General features: G+C 44.7%; 1 protein-coding gene across 1 annotated transcript; it reads left to right on the plus strand.

Moving 5' to 3' along the window:
• Positions 1-635: 635 nt before the first annotated feature.
• LOC118257793 (39S ribosomal protein S30, mitochondrial-like) lies at positions 636-5,534 on the plus strand. The gene is made up of 5 exons (XM_035566152.2): positions 636-1,236; positions 1,896-2,041; positions 3,204-3,306; positions 3,785-3,961; positions 5,072-5,534. The coding sequence occupies exons 1-5, from the start codon at positions 657-659 to the stop codon at positions 5,338-5,340; spliced, it is 1,275 nt and encodes a 424-aa protein (XP_035422045.1). The 5' UTR covers positions 636-656; the 3' UTR covers positions 5,341-5,534.
• Positions 5,535-18,876: the final 13,342 nt, after the last annotated feature.

Genomic DNA, 18,876 nt, shown 5'->3' on the forward strand with positions numbered 1-18,876 from the left:
AAAGAAACAAAAAAAAACAAAGTAGAAGGGATGGAGAAACAGAATGCATGTTGTCTTTGGCCATGCCCAAAGAGTTGTGGTGAATGCAGTTAAATCTAGCTGGAGGCCGGTCACAAGTGGTGTTCCGCAGGGCTCTGTCCCGGGGCCAGTGTAGCGGGTTTATATGGACAGGTTTTGGTAGCGGGGACCAGGAGGTGCTCAAGGCCAAGTTCGGTGAGGCCCTGGGGAACGTGACAGGCTGCATGTGTCCCTGCCCACGGCACGGGGTTGGAACTGGGGAGGTCTCTGAGCTCCCCTCTATGCCCCGTGCTAACACCCCGACACGCCTCAGTGCCGCGGGGGACAGTGGCCGGCTGAGGGGCGGGGCAAAGCCCAGAAGTGGGCCCGCCGCCGCTCCTCCCGCAGTGCCTCCTGGGAGCTGTAGTTCCCGTCCCGGGAAGCCGGAGGGAAGGCCGCGGCGCATGCACAGACCCTGCGCCGTCCTACCGGGAGGACCCGGGCGTGCCTCCCGGGAAGGCCGCTCCCTTCGCTTCCCGGCAGCCCTTTGTTGGGGAGCGCGCCGATTGGAGGGCTGCCCCGGTCACGTGGAGCCCGGCGCCCAACCGAGGCGCGCGGCCCCCGCCCCGCGCCCTTCCGCTGCCCCGCGGCGCTGCGAGATGGCGGCGCCCGGCGGCTGCCGGCTGCTGCGGCTCGGCCGGCGCTGGTTCTCGCAGGAGCCCGCCGTGCCGCCGCCGCCCGGGCCGCTCTACCCGCCCGTGGTGGCCTCGCACACGGCCAGGAGCAAGGCGGCCCGGCGGCGGCGCCTGGAGCACTTCCACCGGCAGGTGCACGAGGCGGCCTCGATCGAGGAGAAGCTGCGGCTGTACGGGAAGCTGCAGCGGCCCAAGTACACGGTGCACCCGCAGACCTTCGCCCTCAACGCCGACCGCTGGTACCGGAGCTTCACCAGGACCGTCTTCGTGCCGGGGCTGCCGCCGCCGGCGGAGGCCGCGGAGGAGCCGGGGCCCGCGGCGGGAGCGGCGCCGGACGCGGACGCGGACCTGGACCTGGACCTGGGCGCGCTGCGCTCGCTCGCGTGCGACGCGCTGCTGCAGGAGAGCTTCTACCAGAACAAGCGGCGGCCGTTCCTCTACCGCGACCAGGAGCACACGCCCGGCCCCTTCCTCACGCAGCTCGTCTCCTCCCTCGCCGCCTCCCTGTGCGGCCGCAACCCGCTGCTGGCGGCCTCGTCTCTTGGTGCGGAGCGGGGGCGGGCGAGGGCGAGGGAACTGAGGAGCGGCTGAGGGCACCGGGGTTGTTTAGTGTGGGGAAGGGGAGGCTCAGGGGAGACCTCACTGCTCTCCACAGCTCCTTGAAAGGAAGTTGTGGGGAGCTGGGGGTCGGTCTCTTCTCTCAGATAATTAGCGACAGGACTTGAGGGAATGGCCTCAAGTTGTGCCGGGGGAGGTTCAGGTTGGAAATTAGGAGACGTTTCTTCTCAGAAGGAGCAGTCAGGCCTTGGAACGGGTTGCCCAGGGAGGTGGTGGAGTCACCGTTCCTCGGGGTGTTTAGGGAAAGGCTGGACGTGGTGCTTAGGGGCATGGTTTAGTGGGTGGCATTGGTAGTAGGGTGGTGGTTGGACTAGATGATCTGAAGGTCTTTTCCAACCTTAATGATTCTATGATTCTACAGGCACGCTAGGCGGTGGGGCTGGGTGGTGGGCTCTGTCTGCATGAGCGTGCTTGGTGTCGCTGCCTGTTGTCCATCAGCAGGGACGTTGTTTCACATCGTTGCTGCTGACATGTATAAGTGGGTTGTGGTTCTCCCATTTTGCTGCAGCTACAGAGCAGAATTGGGGTGGCTGAAAATGCAGACGGGTGATCTCTGTATGCCTCTCCCTCTTTGTTCTGTTTCAGACCTAAATCCTGAGGTTAACTACTACTGGCATCACGGTGAGGAGGTTGTTGTGCACGGACATCGAAAAGGTAGAGTCGATCCTGTGCGGTTTCAGATAGATGATAAGCCGCACCTCCAGCTGCGTGTACCAAAGCAACTTCCAGAGGTGTGGATATTTTCAACAGCAACTTACTAATGTGTATTTTCACTTCAGCTTCTGACTGCTGCTGGAGCTATGCTGTAGCATGTGTTGCTGGTGGTGATAGTATTATGTGGAGGACCTGCTTAATCAGTTGTATAATGAGTGCATCGGTGTGTTTCTCAAATGATAATGCTCTTATGCCTTGCCGTGTTAAGTGCTTTTCAGATAGTGGGATGGTGTTCTGAACTTCAGCTTGATCATTCTTGTGCGTATGTTGCGTATGCGTTGTTGCCCATAGGTGCCTGGGGCTGTTAACTTCTTTTGTGCTTGTACGAATAAGTGGAATCAAGAGCGAGAAATGTGATGGGCAAGGTCCGCTTCTCAGAATTTAAGGTGATGAGAGAAACGGAGATGAAAGGACTGGAGTGGGAGAGAGCATACGTAGTTTGAATGTGAGCTCTGTTACCCACTAAAGGCTCTTGTTTTCTTGAATGCTGAGTTTTCTGGGAGCTGATTCAATATCCTTACCTTTTTCTTCTAGTTTTGCAGAATGCTACCTGTATAGCAACTGTAAGGGTCTCCATTGCCCCATTTCTGCTGCACAACGAAGCCCACGCTCTGCTTTCTGTTGATGCTGAGCATTTCTTGAGAAAGTGGTTGTACAGTGTTTAGGTTATTAGGGTCAGATGTTCAAAATCTTGAAGCAAGTGTCTGGGCAATAAAAGCCAAAACTGGGGCAGAAAGACAATTTGAATACGAGCTCTGTTACCCGCTAATAGCGCTTAAGGTGCATGGGCACCTATTGTATTTTTTGAGTTATGCAGTGCCCCTTAACACGTAACATAGCACGCCAGCAAGAGGGAGAGTGAGCTCAGCCTGGTGGTTCCGGTTAGTTTGCTGTTAGAAATGTTGCTGATCATCTTAGCACCATTTCATGCAATGTCGTTTATAATTTGCAGAAAACTCAGACGTCATTATAACAAGCATGTACTAGCAGTTGTTGTGAGACAGGAGGTTCTCTTGCAAAAATAGTGTTCATTGATTTCAGTAAATAAATTATGTATATGGTGTATGTAAGGAAAACTTGTGTTTTCTGGTGTCTAGTCAAGAAACGGGGTATGACGTGAAGCCAGATGTCAGAAGCACGACTTATGGGGTGGCTGTTCTTTCTTCTGCTTTCTTCAAGATTGTACCGCTGGAGTCAGACCTTGGAGATGTTCCCGTTATTGATCACAAACCGTCCAAACTGCCACTGTTCAAAAAGCAGTATGAAAACAAGGTATTTATAGGTAAGAGTTTCCAGTCATGAAATGTTAACTACTTTTTGAAAGGAAAAAAACAACCCTGACCTTTCACCTTCTCTCAGCAGAGAGAGCGTTTATATTTATTTTCTTATAATTATTATATATAGCGTGTGAAATAAAGATTCCATGTCGCTTACGTAATGGGGAGTAGCATCCTCTTGAGCATGTATTGCTGTGTCTCAGGATTGATCTGAAGGAGTGGAATTGAACAGAAACTTAGTAGGAAAGCTGGACTTGAGCTGATGCATATCCTTCAGAGACATTTGCGTATGTTATCTTTTGGACTCAGCAAGCCCTCCATTCTCACAGAGAAATGGATGACTCTGCACTTACGAGGCTCTACGGTACAGGTCTTAACTTTGATCTGCTTGGAGCTTGACAGCAAAATCTTGTTTGTGTGCATCATAAAGAACGTTGTGTGACACTGTCTCCTCATTTTTGTTTTCTTTTGGGGTGGTCACAGGGTCAAAGGTAGCAGACCCGTGCTGTTATGGCCACACGCAGTTTCACCTGATTCCTGATAAACTCAAAAGGGAGAGGTTTGAAATAGCGAACCTTGAGGATCAGATTGAAGTTGTTTATCGAGCTAATGGTGTCGCAAGTCTCTTTGCGTGGACAGCAGCTCAAGCAATGTATCAAGGTAAGACTGTTGTCCATAGGTTGGTGCCCGGTATGCCGCGCCAGTGAGCACACAGTTGGAATCCACATAAAGGTCTTTTAATTAAATAATTAGATATATAACTCTGCAGGGTCAGATGCTTGGCGATCTTTTGCAAAGCAAGCACACCTCTGACTCGAATCACCGTAATTTATACACAGCAAACTTGTGAAAACTATCTCCTTGGCTACTTTTGATTAGCTATTACTTATCTTGTTATAGCTATAGCTTAACTTTTCTCTACTGAGCTTGCGCATCACAGAGGAACAGCGGGGGGAAACACCAAATCCCACATTACCACACATCATCATTTTGATGGGTGTGATTTTTAATATGTAAATGACCCTTAATGAGCAAAAGGCTACTATTGGTCAGCCTGGAGCTGTTTTTCTCCTTGTTTTTAACCTTTTATCCCTTATCTTCCTTGCTTCTGCTACCTGTCTCTTACTTTCAGCTAAAAGACTACACAAGCTATTGAAAGAGTATACAAGCTACAGGCCTCCCTATTTTCTTCAAGGTTTTTTTATTTTTTCCCAGCTTTGGGACTACAAGACATTCAGTCTGTAAAAGTCATCCCGTCCTCATGATGAACGCCTGCTCTAATGTTCTCTGACCTTTTCTCTCATGCAGTCATTTTTTGTGCTTTTTCTTCTGAAGGCCATCCTTTAAGCAGGTCCTTAAAGATTTAATTGAACCAGTGAAAGAAGCAGAGCTTATTCAAGGGAGTTATTTAAAACTTTGCCTTTGAGTGCTTTCAATCCGGGAGAATTAATTATGCAGAAACATAGTTCCTTGTGTAATACCGCCCAAACCTCGGTCCTGCAGTTGGCTGCTCCTCAGTCGTTAGATAGAAGGGTGTTAGGTGTAATTTTAGGAATTTTATGAGGTGACTAAGTGGCTCAGTGTCTTCTTTCAGCTCTGTGAATTCAAGGAAACTACAGTGAGAGGAAAAGTAAAATGTCAGCAGTCTTACTTCAGGATCGCATGCCTGTTTGTGTAAAAATCCTAGAAGGTGTGGGTGGGTGGTTAGATCACATCAGTGCCGATAAGAATTGAGTCCTGTGTAACTCGGGTTGTTTCTTTATTTTGCAGGATTCTGGAATGAAGCAGATGTGACGCGTCCTTTTGTATCACAGGCAGTAGTGACTGATGGAAAATACTTTGCTTTCTTTTGTTTCCAGCTGAACACTTTAGCGTTAACTGTAGAAACTGTTAAAAACAACCCTCGGAAGAATATCTGTTGGGGAACAGACAGTAAGCCATTATACGATGTTGTCGAAGAGGGTAGTGTGAGAGGCTTTAATGATGAAGTTCTGCTTCAGTTGGTTCGTTTTCTGTTAAACAGACCAAAAGAGCTGTAAATCATTAAACTAAAATTCCTGTTCACGTGTCTGAACTTCATTGTAACTCTGTGGAGTACGGGCTGGAATATGCCTTGCTCTTAGTCAACTATGTCTAGCAAACACAATACATGTATTTCATGACCTTTGTCCATATTTCTTAACTTGAACTGTATTATACTGTACACTGAAAAATAAATGTCTGGAATACCTTTTCCCCTTGTATGCTTACTATGAGAAGCATATTATTCCTCATTCAAAGTCGTGTGGATGGTTTCCACCAGGAGCTCTCTTGGTTGCACAGCAACACATTACGAGTTGGAAACTGTACAGTGGAAAAACTGCTAATTTTGTGCCTGAAAAAAGAATTCTTCATTGCTCTTATGTTTTTAAGAGAAATTGAGCTCAGAATAGAAAGTGATTTTTTTAGTGGCGAATGGTTGGCATTTCTGCTTCATGTCTAGTGAAATTTGTAGGCATTTATTGAGCAGTAGTACAAGCACAATAAAACTTGCTTGCAGATCAAGATTCTCTTATGAACATGCGTACACATTTTAGTGCTTGTCACCTCAGGAACTGCAGAGGGCACTCTCAAATGATTTTGCAATCTGCATGTCTTCCCCTTAGCATGGGACCTTGATTTCAACTGCGCATATCTTGAGGGTGTGTGTCACTGCTGCTGTCTGGATGTCTTCTGGCTATTTCCAGTAGAGCACAGCGGAGCTAAAGACATGACTGGGATCCCTGATAACAAGATCCACAGTGTCAGGACTGCTTAGGAATACTTAACAAGGTATCTGGCTTTCAGATAGTGAAATGCATATTTTCTGTAGTTCTGTATGCTGCCACTGACCTCTTATTTTTCCAGTGTTATTGTTAAAAATGATTGAGTCCCGCTTGCTTTTGTAGAGAGAGTACTGCATCACATGTGACTTGGCCTGAAGTACTTGCCTGCGCGTCCTTCAGACCGAGCAACCAGGGATCCTACTTCATGTTGTGAACTGGCTTGCAGATTATTTTTCTAATGAGAGACTAGTTAGTTGTAGAGAGTTATGTAATCGATGCTTTGCTCTTTTGGGGGAAAAACAGGGCTTCCGCTTTCTTCGCCAGTTAAAGGTAATCTAGAAGTATGCGCCCAGCCGTGGCGCTGACTGGGTACCTCAGTACAGGTTTCTTTTTGACGGAAGTAATATACTCTTTTGTATACTTACTATGAAAAGCATATTATTCCTCATTCAAAGTCATGTGGATGGTTTCCACTAGCAGCTCTCTTGGTAGCACAGTATGAGTTCACATGATTGTCAGATGACTTCACTAATTAGCTGCTGTCTTGGTGCTTAAGACCATTGGAAAAACTGCTAATTTTGTGCTTGAAAAAAATGAATTCTTCATTGCTCTTACATTTTTAAGAGAAACTGAGCTCAGAATAGAAAGCGATTTTTTAGTGGCGGAGGGTTGGCACTTCTGCTTCATGTCCAGTGAACTTTGTAGGCATTTATTGAGTAGTAATACAAGCGCAATAAAACTTGCAGACCATGATTCTCTTAAAAAAAAAAAAAAAAATGCATGCACACTGTAGTGCTTGTCACCTCGGGAACTGCAGAGGGCACTCAAATGATTTTAGAATCTGAATGTCTTCTTCCCTTTGGCCTGGGATCTTATTTCAGTTACGCATATCTTGAGGATGTGTGCAACTGCTGCTGTCTGGATGTCTTCTGGCTATTTCTAGGAGACCATAGCTGAGCTAAAGACATGACTGAGATCCCTGATAACAAGGTCCACAGTGTCAGGACTGCTTAGGAATATTTAACAAAGTATCTGACTTTGAGATAGTTAAGTGCATAGTATTTCTAAAGCATGAGTATTTCTAATTCTGATTGCTGACAATCCTTGGATTAAAAACTTGCCTGTTCCAAGCTGGTGTTTTTTCTGGTGTGATGGGGGAATGATGCAAAAAATGAATAAAAGGACACACACAAGGCAGTTGGATATTGTGACCTGGCAGACAATCTTCACAATTAGTGAGGTATGGTATTTTTACCTTCAGCTTGAAACCGTGCGTGTTGCATTCTAAGTAGCAGCTGCAGACACCTGACATTGTTTTAAAGTCAAAGAAAATCCTGTTCTCAGGGTAAACAAACTCAGTTTTTCTGAGATTCAGCTTTTGTCTATCCTGAGGGTCCAGCTGTAGTAGAACAAGTTCACAGAAGGGTGATTTTCCTTTGTGCGGCTTTACTAGTGACTGAAATATTGGTGTAGACGTGTAGCCTGGTAGAAGAACCCAATTTTGGAGTGAGAGAGGAAGGCAAGACAGCAGGAGGTGGCTATTTTGTAATTGCAAAGTACCAAGTGCAGCTTTCTGCAGCTGTCTCAAAAGGCAAGGAGATCCCCTGGAAAAGCAGTGGGTGGCACTGTTTTCCCTTCTAGAGATTAAAAGGTGTGATGGGTTTTGTTCTGCTTCTTTGTACTGACTGGCGAAGTTGAGGCATCATAATGCATGCAATTTTCTACAGCAATCTTTCATCTTGTACTTATCTGTTCACGGTGTTTAATGCTTCCGTACATTGATAAAAGCTTTTTTAAGGTTGCATAACTACTAAGTGTTTAAAAGCAGAAAACAGAAGCTGCAGCACTCCTGTTCTTGAGCTTTGTTCAGCAGAAACTTTGTGATGTTATTGCTTTGTCCCGTGGGAGCAGCATTCTTTAGCGTTCTGTTCTGTTGATTTCGCTTTTTAACACACAGAAAGGCAATTCAAAGGAGGTAGGATGGAAATCTGTGAACTTGAATCCTTTTTCCTGTTATTAGGTTATGCTTCAGTCTGTTGGTTCAAATCAAAAGGAAGAATCTAAAAATAGGATTTGGATTTACATAATGAAGCAAGGTGTTTTTTTAAAATACTAAACTATTCTTAAAACTTGTATCCCCTTAAAGTGAATGAATGATCTGAAATGTTATACTTCCCATTTTTTTTGATTATGGAACTGCAAGTGGTGACTTGGAACTGAACTGCTTAAGCAGCATCACAAAATGTGAAGTGGAAATGAGGAGATGGGAAGACTGAAACTTTCTTGTATCTGTCAAGGGTCATATTACACCAAGCTCTGGGGGTAGATTGGACAAATAGCTTCAGTGCCTTATAGTACCTGCTTGGCATGCAGAATTTTCTCCTGATACATTGTCATAAAAGACCCCTGTTCCTTTTATCTTAGAAGCAGATGAAGCTTGCCTTATTTTGAAGCACCATTGAGAGGTTTTTGCAGAGACGAGCAACTCTCGAAATCAACTGTTTCTGAGAAAGTCTGTTGACATCTCGGCCTCCTGGCTCCGTGGAGTCTGTACGTACGGACATCCCTGAAGCAATGGATGTTTCTTTCCAATGCATGTGATACTAGAGCTCATTCAAAATGAGCCATCCTTAAGCAGTGATGTAACCAAAGGCAGCCTACTTTGCACCAAGTTACCACAAGGCATAGTCTGGTATGAATGAATAACGTCTTGAGGATCAAAACCTAGTAATAAGCATAGCAAACCCCAAGAAATCTTGCAGAAGAATTTGTACGAGAGCTGTTTTCCATGCAGTAAAAACTTACCAAATGTGTAGAAGTTTCAAAGTAAATGGAACATCAACAAGTTCACAATGAGACCATGAAGTAAGTTAGGAATGATAAAACCTGAGGTAACTTCAAAATCAGGCTGGTTGCAAGAAGCATATGACTGCATACTCTGTGTACTTAATGTACCAGAATGCCACTGAGACAGGTTGCATTGCTTAAGCTTACTTTGGTATTCCTTGCCGATACCAAATGTTGATAGAAACGAATCCACAATGGATTTGTGAGACTAGCGAGAGAATAGCGAGAGAATAGGGAGAAAAACTAGGGAGAATAGCAAACTTTTCTCCTTTTGCCGGCTTTGGGAAAAGGATGGAAAGTGTAGGTAGTACTGCGTATGAGAATCTAATATGGGCTAAGGTTTTTATCAAGAACATAACAGATATGAGAAGGAGCTTAAACAGGTCTAGGCAGTTTTAATTTGAGATGCACTTTTCAAGAGGATCCTGAAGGGGAATTTCTGGCAGGGCTGGTGTTTTGTGGCCAATTAGCCACAGGAGTGGTTACTGATAGCATTAAGGAACCTCATCCTATTCACATTCCAGAAACCCTGGACCATGAAACTGTTGGATGATGTTAGCAATCTGAGGCCAGTAATGGTTATTGTGCTGCAGCTGTTCTCTATTACAGTGACAAATTAAGTAAAGTTTACTTGGTTAGCATTACAAAATTAATTTTCATAACTGAATTTCTTTGAAAACTTGGCTGTCCTACAGCTCATCTAGAAATAGGCTAAGAATAATTACAAACTGGAAGCATACACTACTGCAATACTTACTGATGCATGTTGTGATGCAAATAAAGGTCTGTTGTATGTTGTGAACCTCAGTACATACTCCTACAGGAACAGGAATTTAAAATTAAAGGGAATGACAGCTTTTATTTATATCTAATTTGAAGTGGAGGAAGGCAATCTTAAGTCTCCCTTGCTATTCAGCCTGATAACTAATCCATTGGCCTTGAAGCTGGAATTTGAAGATGACTGTTTCTGTGAGGTCAACAATTTTTTCCTCAGCTTTTGAAGATTTTTCTGGTCCGGCCAAATTCACTTGGGTGTGAAAGGGAGCACTGCCATTCTTGGGTGCCACCCTTTTTGGAAAGCCTGTGAGGAATGGCTCTGTCTTCCAAGCTCTGTGTGCAACATTTGACTGTACTTGAGTATTACAGTTAGAGGTCTAGAGGTCACCAGTGCACTGATCTTCTCTTTGTAGATGTCATGGATTAACTTATGAGATCTATTTTTGCATCTGTGGAGTTGTCAGGGCATAGTCAATAAGCTGAGTGATATGCTAATAGAAGAAGCCAAGCTGCAGAAGCAGTGAACTGTGAGCCTCGTTTCAGAGATAATAACAATGAATCCCCCAAATGGACTCAATACATATGAAAGATGGAATAGCCATGGTGGCCAATATGGCATATTTCTGAGAGCAAACAACCTGTACTCCCAGGTGCAGCTGCAGAGATGGTAAATAAATATTTCTAATAAATAAATTATACCTTCCCAGAATAAATCAAAGCCTTAACATCCACCATATTTTTTCCCTGCTTTACTTTGACTTAGGATCAGATGAAAATGTAAATTCATAAATAAAATCTGGAGGGCTTTGGGATCTGGTTGATAAGTTTCTGTGGCACGTTGGGAATATGATAAACTTTTAGCGAGTCAGGGAAGACCGATAAAAACAACAAAAAAACCACTGCAGGCTTCAAGAGCTCTAAGTGAGCCAGAAATCATACTTCAGGATCATGAAACCTTCGGACTTACTGATGAGTGGTTATGCCATTTATAACCAGTACCAGATACCCTAAGAGGAGCTTATTTACAATCTTTCTAAACATCTTTGAAAAAGGCAAAGAGGTAGAAGGACACTCGACAGGCTTTTTTGTTTATCTATTTATTTATTTTTATTTATTTTACTTATTTATTAAAATCTCTGTAGGACTAAGTGCTATTTAACCTCTGCTGTTGGAAAGATAGTTGCTCTTCCAGACAGGACAGGCAGCTTTATATTATCTGCTCAACTGTGTTTACCTGTAACTATTTGCAATTATTTCTTAATCTTTCCTCTCCCTTTTTTTTTTTTTTAATTTTATTTATTTTTATTGGGTTCTGCCTAATTTGATGTTTGTATCTTTAGCTGAAATGTTGAGTTACTGTTCAGTATTTCTTCTTGGTCTTTTAATAACTGTTTAAAATCCAGTTTACTGACCTACATTTTATCCTGCGACAGAATCCTCTTTGTATCTCCTGTCTCATTCCTACTAAGGTATGTTTGATTTCATTTGTGGGTTAAATCTTTTGTATAGAAAGAAGAGTTGATGTCTCCTATAAAGGAAATCTTGCTACAATTTTCTTCCTCTTTATTTAATATTCCTTTAACCTATAATAAATTAAGTACAATTCATTGCTCCCAAGGGACATACATGATCATTTTCACTGGTGGCTTCTAAGACAAGAGCGTCTGTGTTGCGAATATGCATGCTTTTGTCAGTCATGTATCCCAGAGCAGGTTTAAATTTCAGCCTCTGAAGGCTCCATTTCTGTTTTTAGGAGCAATTTCTGCAGCAGAAATTTCTCTGGGTAATTGGAGGTGATCAGGAGTTGGAGATTTAAAAAACAAGTTCTGGGATTGTTTACCCTGGAGGAGAGAAGGCTCAGGAGGCATCTTATCAATGGGTATAAATAACTGAAGGGGAAGAGTGAGGAATCACGGAATCATTAAGGTTGGAAAAGACCTTCAAGATCATCTGGTCCAACCATCCTCCTACTACCCACATCACTCACTAAACCACGACCCTAAGCACCAGCTCCAAGCTTTACTTGAACACCCCCAAGGATGGTGACTCCACCACCTCCCTGGGCAACCCATTCCAATGCCTGACTACTTTCTGAGAAGAAATGTCTCCTAATTTCCAACCTGAACCTCCCCTGGCACAACTTGAGGCCATTCCCTCTAGTCCTATCACTAGGTACCTGTGAGAAGAGGCTGAGCCCCAGCTCCCCACACCTGCCTTTCAGGGAGTTGTAGAGAACAATAAGGTCTCCCCTGTGCCTCCTCTTCTCCAGACTAAACAACCCCAGTTCCCTCAGCTGCTCACAGGACTTGTGTTCCAGGCCCTTCACCCTCTTCATAGCCCTTCTCTGGACATGCTCCAGGGCCTCGACAACCTTGTACTGAGGGGCCCAAAACTGAACACGGTACTCGAGGTGCAGCCTCACCAGAGCAGAGCACAGGGGGATGATCACCTCCCTGGTCCTGCTGGCTACGCTGTTCCTGATCCAAGCAAGGATGCCGTTGGCCTTCTTGGGCATGTGAGCACAATGCTGGCTCATGTTCAAGTGAGCATCACCAGCACTCCCAGAGCCTTTTCCTCTGCACAGCTTTCCAGCCACTCTCCCCCAAGCCTGTAGCGCTGCATGGAGTTGTTGTGGCCAAAGTGCAGGACACAGCTCTTAGCTGTGTTGAACCTCATCCCACTGGCCTTTGCCCATTGATCCAACCTGTCCTGGTCCCTCTGCAGGGTCTTCCTACCCTCCAGCAGATCAACACTTTCCCCCAACTTGGTATCATCTGCAAACATATTGAGTGTGCACTCAACTCCCCCACCCAAGTCATCAATAAAGACATTAAAGAGGATTGGCCCCAACACTGACCCCTGGGGAACACCACTGGTGACCAGTTGCCAGGTGGATTTTACTCTGTTCACCACCACTCTCTGGGCCCAGCCATCCAGCCTGTTTGTAACCCAGCAAAGCATGTACCTGTCCAAGCCATGGGCTGCCAGCTTCTCCAGGAGAATACTAGGGGAGACCGTGTCAAAGGCCTTGCTGAAGTCTAGGTGACTACATCAACAACCTTTCCCTCATCCACCAGGCGGGTCATCTGGTCACAGAAGATGAGGTTGGTCAGGCAGGACTTGCCTTTCATGAACCCATGCTGACTGGGCTTGATCCCCCAGCTTTCCTGCATATGCTGTGTGATTGCATTCACGATGACCTGTTCCATCACCTTTCGTGTCACTGAGGCCAGGCTGACAGGCCTGGAGTTCCCTGAATCCTCCTTACAACCCTTCTTGTAGATGGGCGTCACATTAGCAAATCTCCAGTTATCTGCGATCTCTCCGGATGACCATGACCTCCGATAGATGATGGAAAGAGCTCAGCAGTCACATCCACCAATTCCCTCAGCACCCTCGGGTGGATCCCATCTGGCCCCAAGGACTTGTGACAGTCCTGGTGGAGCAGCAGGTCTCTAACTGTTTTCATTTGAACTGTGGGGGGTTTATTCTGCTCCTTGTCTCAGACTTCCAGGTTAGGAGGATGAGTACCCCAAAGATAAGTGGTCTGACTATTAAAGACAGATGCAAAGAAGGCATTAAGAACCTCAGCCTTTTTCTTATCCTCAGTAGCCATGTTCCCCCCTGCATCCAGTAAAGAATGGAGATTCTCCTTGGTCCTCCTCTTGCCATTAACATATTTATAAAAACATTTTTTGTTATCCTTAACCATAGTGGCCAGGTTGAGCTCATGCTGGGCTTTAGCGTTTCTGATCTGTCCCCTGCATACACTAGGAAATTCCTTGTACACTCCCCAGGTTGCCTGTCCCTTCTTCCACTGGACATAAACTCTCTTTTTCTCCCAGAGACTCAGCAAAAGTTCCCTGTTCAGCCACACCAGTCTTCTTCCCCACCAGCTAGACTTACGGCACACGGGGACAGCCTGCTCCTGCACCTTTAAGACTTCCTTCTTGAGGAGCCTTCCAGCCTTCCTGGGCCCCTCTGCCTTCCAGGGCTGACTCCCAAGGGACCCTCCCTGCCAGTGTCCTGAACAGTTCAAAGTCTGCCCTCTGCAAGTCCAAGGTAGCAGTTTTACTGACCCAGGGGGGTCAGTAACTTTGTGACTTCACCAAGAATAGAGAACTCTACCATTTTGTGGTCACTCTGCCCAAGACAGCTCCCTACTACCACATCTCCCACCAGGCCTTCTCTGTTTGTGAACAGCAGGCCTAGCGCGGCACCCGCTCTGGCAGGCTCACTAACCAGCTGAGCCAGGAAGCTCTCTTCCACACACTCCAGGAACCTCCAAGACTGCTTCCTCGGGGCTGTACTCTATTTCCAGCATTATGTCCGGGAAGTTAAAGTCCCCCATGAGAACAAGTGCTGACAATTGAGCGACTTCTGCCAGCTGCTTATAGAACGCCTCATCCGTCTCTTCATCCTGGTTTAGTGGTCTGTATCAGGCCCTCACCAGAATGTCTGCCTTGTTGGCCAACACCCTGATCCTTATCCACAGGGTCTCGACCTTATGATTCCCATCCACAAGCTCTACAATATCAAAGTACTCTCTAATGTAGAGAGCTACACCACCATACCTCCTTAGTTGCCTGCCCCTTCTGAAGAGCTTGTAGCCATCCACTGCAGCACTCCAGTCATGGGCGGGGTCCCACCATGTTTCAGTGTTGGCAACTAGGTCATAGTTTGCTTGCCACACAATGGCTTCCAGCTCCTCCTGTTTGTTGCCTATGCTGTGTACATTGGTTTTAGCAGCACTTCACTTGCGTCATTGCCCTCACCCCCAACACTAGCACTGCTCCCTCAGGCTCATCTCTATCAAGTCTCATTTCCCCCCAGTCCCCCTTCATACCTTGTTTAAAGCCCTCTCAATGAGCTCCACCAGCTCCTGGGCTAGAATCTGTTTCCTCCTTTGGGACAGGTGGGACCCATTGGCAGCATTTAGGCCAGGTGCCGAGTAAACCTCTCTGTGGTCAAAAAGCCCAAAATTCCTGCGATGGCACTAGCCTCTCAGCCATGTATTAATCAGCCGGACCATCCAGGTCTGCTCAATATACCTAACACTGAAGAGGTAGAGGAAAATACCACGTGTGCACCCACTCCATCCAGTAACCACCCCAGTACCCTGAAGTTCCTTTTGATAGCCTTCAGGCTTCTCTCAGCAGTTTCATCACTGCCAGCCTGAACTATCACTCAGGGGTAGTAATTGGAGGGCCGAACAAGGTCAGGAAGTTTCCTGGTAATGTTCCTGACCCAGGCCCTAGGTAGGCAGCAGACTTCTCATATGGGTAGGATCAGGCCGACATATGGGGCCCTCCATTCCCCTCAGAACGGAGTCACCTACAACAATTACCCTTCTTTCCTTCTTGGTGGAAGCAGTCTTGAGGTGTGGAGTCGACTTCCTCGCCCTAGTCAGCCTCCTGTTTGGACTTTCCCCCACATCCTCAACACCCTGTCCCTCAAGCTCCAGGGCCTCAAACCTATTGCATAAGGGCACCTGGAGAGGCAAGGCAGGTAGGCAGGAGGCCTGCCTGCAATGCTGAGCAGGGACCTGTTTCCATCCCTCTCCATCTCTCAGGTCCCCTTCGTCTGTCTGACAGCGACAGGGCAGGGGGTCCACCACTATTTGGGGTGTGTTGCCCCGGTGCCTTTCTCTCAGGCATGGCAGGGAGTGACTCCACCAGTTTAACTCCTGCTCACACTCCCTGATAGTTCTTAATCTCTCCATCTCCTCCTTGAGCTCTGCCACCAGGAAGACTGAGCTTTCAGTGCTATCTAGTGAAAGGACATGAGGAAATGGCCACAGACTGAAATACAAGTAATTCTGTATAAAGTTTTTATTATTATTATTACTATAATTGTTATAAATTACTCTTAGTCAGAGAAAATTTGAATTAAGTCAATCAATTTATTGAGTAAGCGATCAGCAAGCAAAACAGCGCTGGGTGGCCGGGGGAACTCGTGCTCCTCCAAGCGGCACGCCCCTTCCCCCTTTTGCAGTCCCTTTTTATCATCAAGCTCTTCCGGGTTCCGTGGCTTTCTTCTTTGCAGCTGCGTCAATTGTTGCTACGGGTCGTCTCGTCTCTGTCGTCTCTGCCCCTCTGGTGGTCGCATGGATGAAAGCTGCCATCCTTCTCTCTCTCCCTTATTTGGTTATATTAGTCCTCGAGACAGGGGACTACGTTATTGGTTTAGCAACCCACTATTTACACAATGTTCTCTCAGCCATGGATCTGAGATATCCTGTGTCTGGGGGATGTCTCAGCATTCCAGCCACTGTTTGAACAACTCCCTTTGTTCCCTTAAGGTAGCAAAATAATGAACAAACATTCTTGTCGTCTATCACAATAATGATAATTGATCACTGGAACAGGTTGATCCAAGAGTTTCTGACATTGGAGATAACTCAAAATCCGACTGGACAGACCTGGGCAACCTGCTGTAAGTTGCCCTGCCCAAGGAGGGTGGGTGGATGAGATGCCTTCCAACTTTAACCATCCTTTGATTCCATGAGAATACAATTAGTGATCAGTGCATAGTTGAGACATTAAAAATGTGTAGAATGCAATTTATTGCATGAGTTTGGTCAGCTTTGCTATATATCTGAATAAACAGCGCAGAAGGTATATATATATATATATATATATTTTCCTTTTTCCTCCAAAGGGCTTCTTTTGCAAGCTTTCAGGCTAAATAGGCTTTAAAAATACTATCTTTGCCATTTCACAGTTTTAGGAAGAATGTAGCAGATGTATTTTGCTTCTGTTGGTGTTTTCACTGGGTTGACATCAGTCGTATAGAAGTGCATTATTTCTGACCCTGTGCTTTTTCTCTCATTTCTGTTTCCTGGGACTACACAGGTAGATTACACATGCAGAAATTTGGTAAAAATAGAATGACTCAAATTGTTCAAGTATTTTTTTTAAAATCCTTTTAAAAACATTTCTCTAATATGAAGTACATCTCATGCAAACAGTGGATGATTAAAGGAAATAGTAAAGACTGCTAACTAACGAACTTCCATGAAGGTTAGTGCAATGAATTGAAGGCTAAAACTGATTAGTTTTATTGAATGCTTGAACACCATGTAGCAGTATCTTTGATCTGCTCTGCTATAAGTAAAGCTATTTGTGTGTATGTGTATGTGTGTCTGTATGTGTGTGTATTTGTATGTATTAGCAAAATGATGGAAGGATCATTGTTGATCAGCTGGAGTGGATATTTATAACTGTTTCTTCTGAAGAATTATAGGAATCTACAGGAGCCTTCAACTACCTTTTAAAAGACTTGATACTGTTTCATGTTGCCCAGATTATTTGTAAAACAATTTTGTAAGTAATTCTAGGTTAATCTCAACTTTTATCCAACTCTCACAGTTTCTGATTTTCCTACTTATGAACGAGCTAAAGTATCCAACTCAAATGCATCTGAGCTTTGAAAGTGAACTCCAGCTAGGTGTTGAATGGTCATGAGTTACTGAAGTCATGGCACAGACAGCAGGCTAGACAATATGAGGAAGAATCAGAAAATATGTGCAGTAGATAGTGTATTAGCATCAGAAAAGACTGTTTGGCTTCAATGTTCTTTTAAAAAATATATTTAAATCTGTTATGAAAAAAATAGAAGGGAATAACCTTGGTGAATTTCACAACACTGCTAAGATTGAATAGAAAAGTAGGGTAGTCTAGGTCAAATTTAGTCATTTTCCAGTTAAGCAACCAAATATTGGGAATCTAACTTAAACATCCCATTGGAATTCTGACAGGAGATATTGCTTATGATATTTGCAGAGTGGATATCTTGGCAGGTTTGATTTATTTTCACTATTGGAAAAAGCAAAAGAGGATCAGTTTCTTTAATAAAATAAGAAGCAATGATGAGGTACTGTTAAGAATTTGATTGTCTGATCACTTTTCATGGAAATAAAACATATATTAAGAACAGACTTGAGGAGCTGCCCCTCGGGTGTGAGTCATAGGATTAAGGAATAAACCATAGAACCAAGAATTCCATAGAATCATAAAATTATATGGGTTGGAAAAGACCTCTCAGATCATCAAGTCCAACTGTTAACCTAGCATGGCCAAGTCTACCACTAAAATCTGGGCCTGGATGTCCTCTCTTCTGGCCATCCATGTTTGTGCATTAACTCAGAGAAGACAAATTTCACTCGATATAGAGCTGCAAACAGTTTCAGCAGAAGAGAAGTCTTTTATTTTATATATTCCTTTACATATTCCTATTTTTATATATTCCTTTTCTGGCAGATGCTGATAGTGAAGTTAAGGTTCTATGTTGAATTGTTTATCTACTTTTTCATTACAAAGCAGACTTGCCTCTGAGCTCAGCCTCCTGTGTGGACTTTCCCCCACATCATCAACACCCTGTCCCTCTAGCTCCAGGGACTCAAACCTATTGTGTAAGGGCACCTGAGGAGGCAAGGTGGGTAGGCAGGAGGCCTTCCTGTGATGCCAAGCAGGGACCTTGCAGTATACCTAAAAGTATAGTAATTCTTTACACTAGAGCTCTGACATGCCAAACTGTCTTGTCGCTCCTGGAAGTCAACAGTAGGCAGTGGCGACTCAGCCTGTGTTGTCTGTAGATGTATGTAGGTGCTTTGTTCTGTATATAAGCATAGGTATTGAATTCAAGCTTTTCCTGAATACTCCTGATAACTACCATAGTAGGATGCCCTTCTTGATGGAGGTATGTAGGGTTTTACCTGTGTGAATAATATCTGACTATAATCCATCTGCTGTTAAGAAGCTCATGTCAAATTTTGTTTTTGTTTTAATAGGGCAGATATACCCAAACAAACTCTTTGGGAAATCCTGTGTAAATACACAGGCAGACCCTGCCATGAAAAGTTTCTCAAGTTGATAAGGAAATCAAAATAGGATGGAGGAGAAGTGAGGGATGTAATACCTGTTTAGATAAATTATCCAAGAGCATAAAGAGAAATTGAGATTCTCTCCTTGGTAGGGGAATAAGATTTAAGGGTGTAACTGAGTCCACACATGGGATTTTCACTATTAGTTGACTTTATATACTTTTGAAAGTAATAAGCCATAATTTAATGTTTTTTCTTCATAGCATGTTATTCTTGATGAACATAATTTTGGACTGGATGTTTTAGAAAAAATATGTACATAC

Source organism: Cygnus atratus, chromosome Z (genome assembly GCF_013377495.2).
Source record: "Cygnus atratus isolate AKBS03 ecotype Queensland, Australia chromosome Z, CAtr_DNAZoo_HiC_assembly, whole genome shotgun sequence".
NCBI classification, from domain to species: domain Eukaryota; kingdom Metazoa; phylum Chordata; class Aves; order Anseriformes; family Anatidae; genus Cygnus; species Cygnus atratus.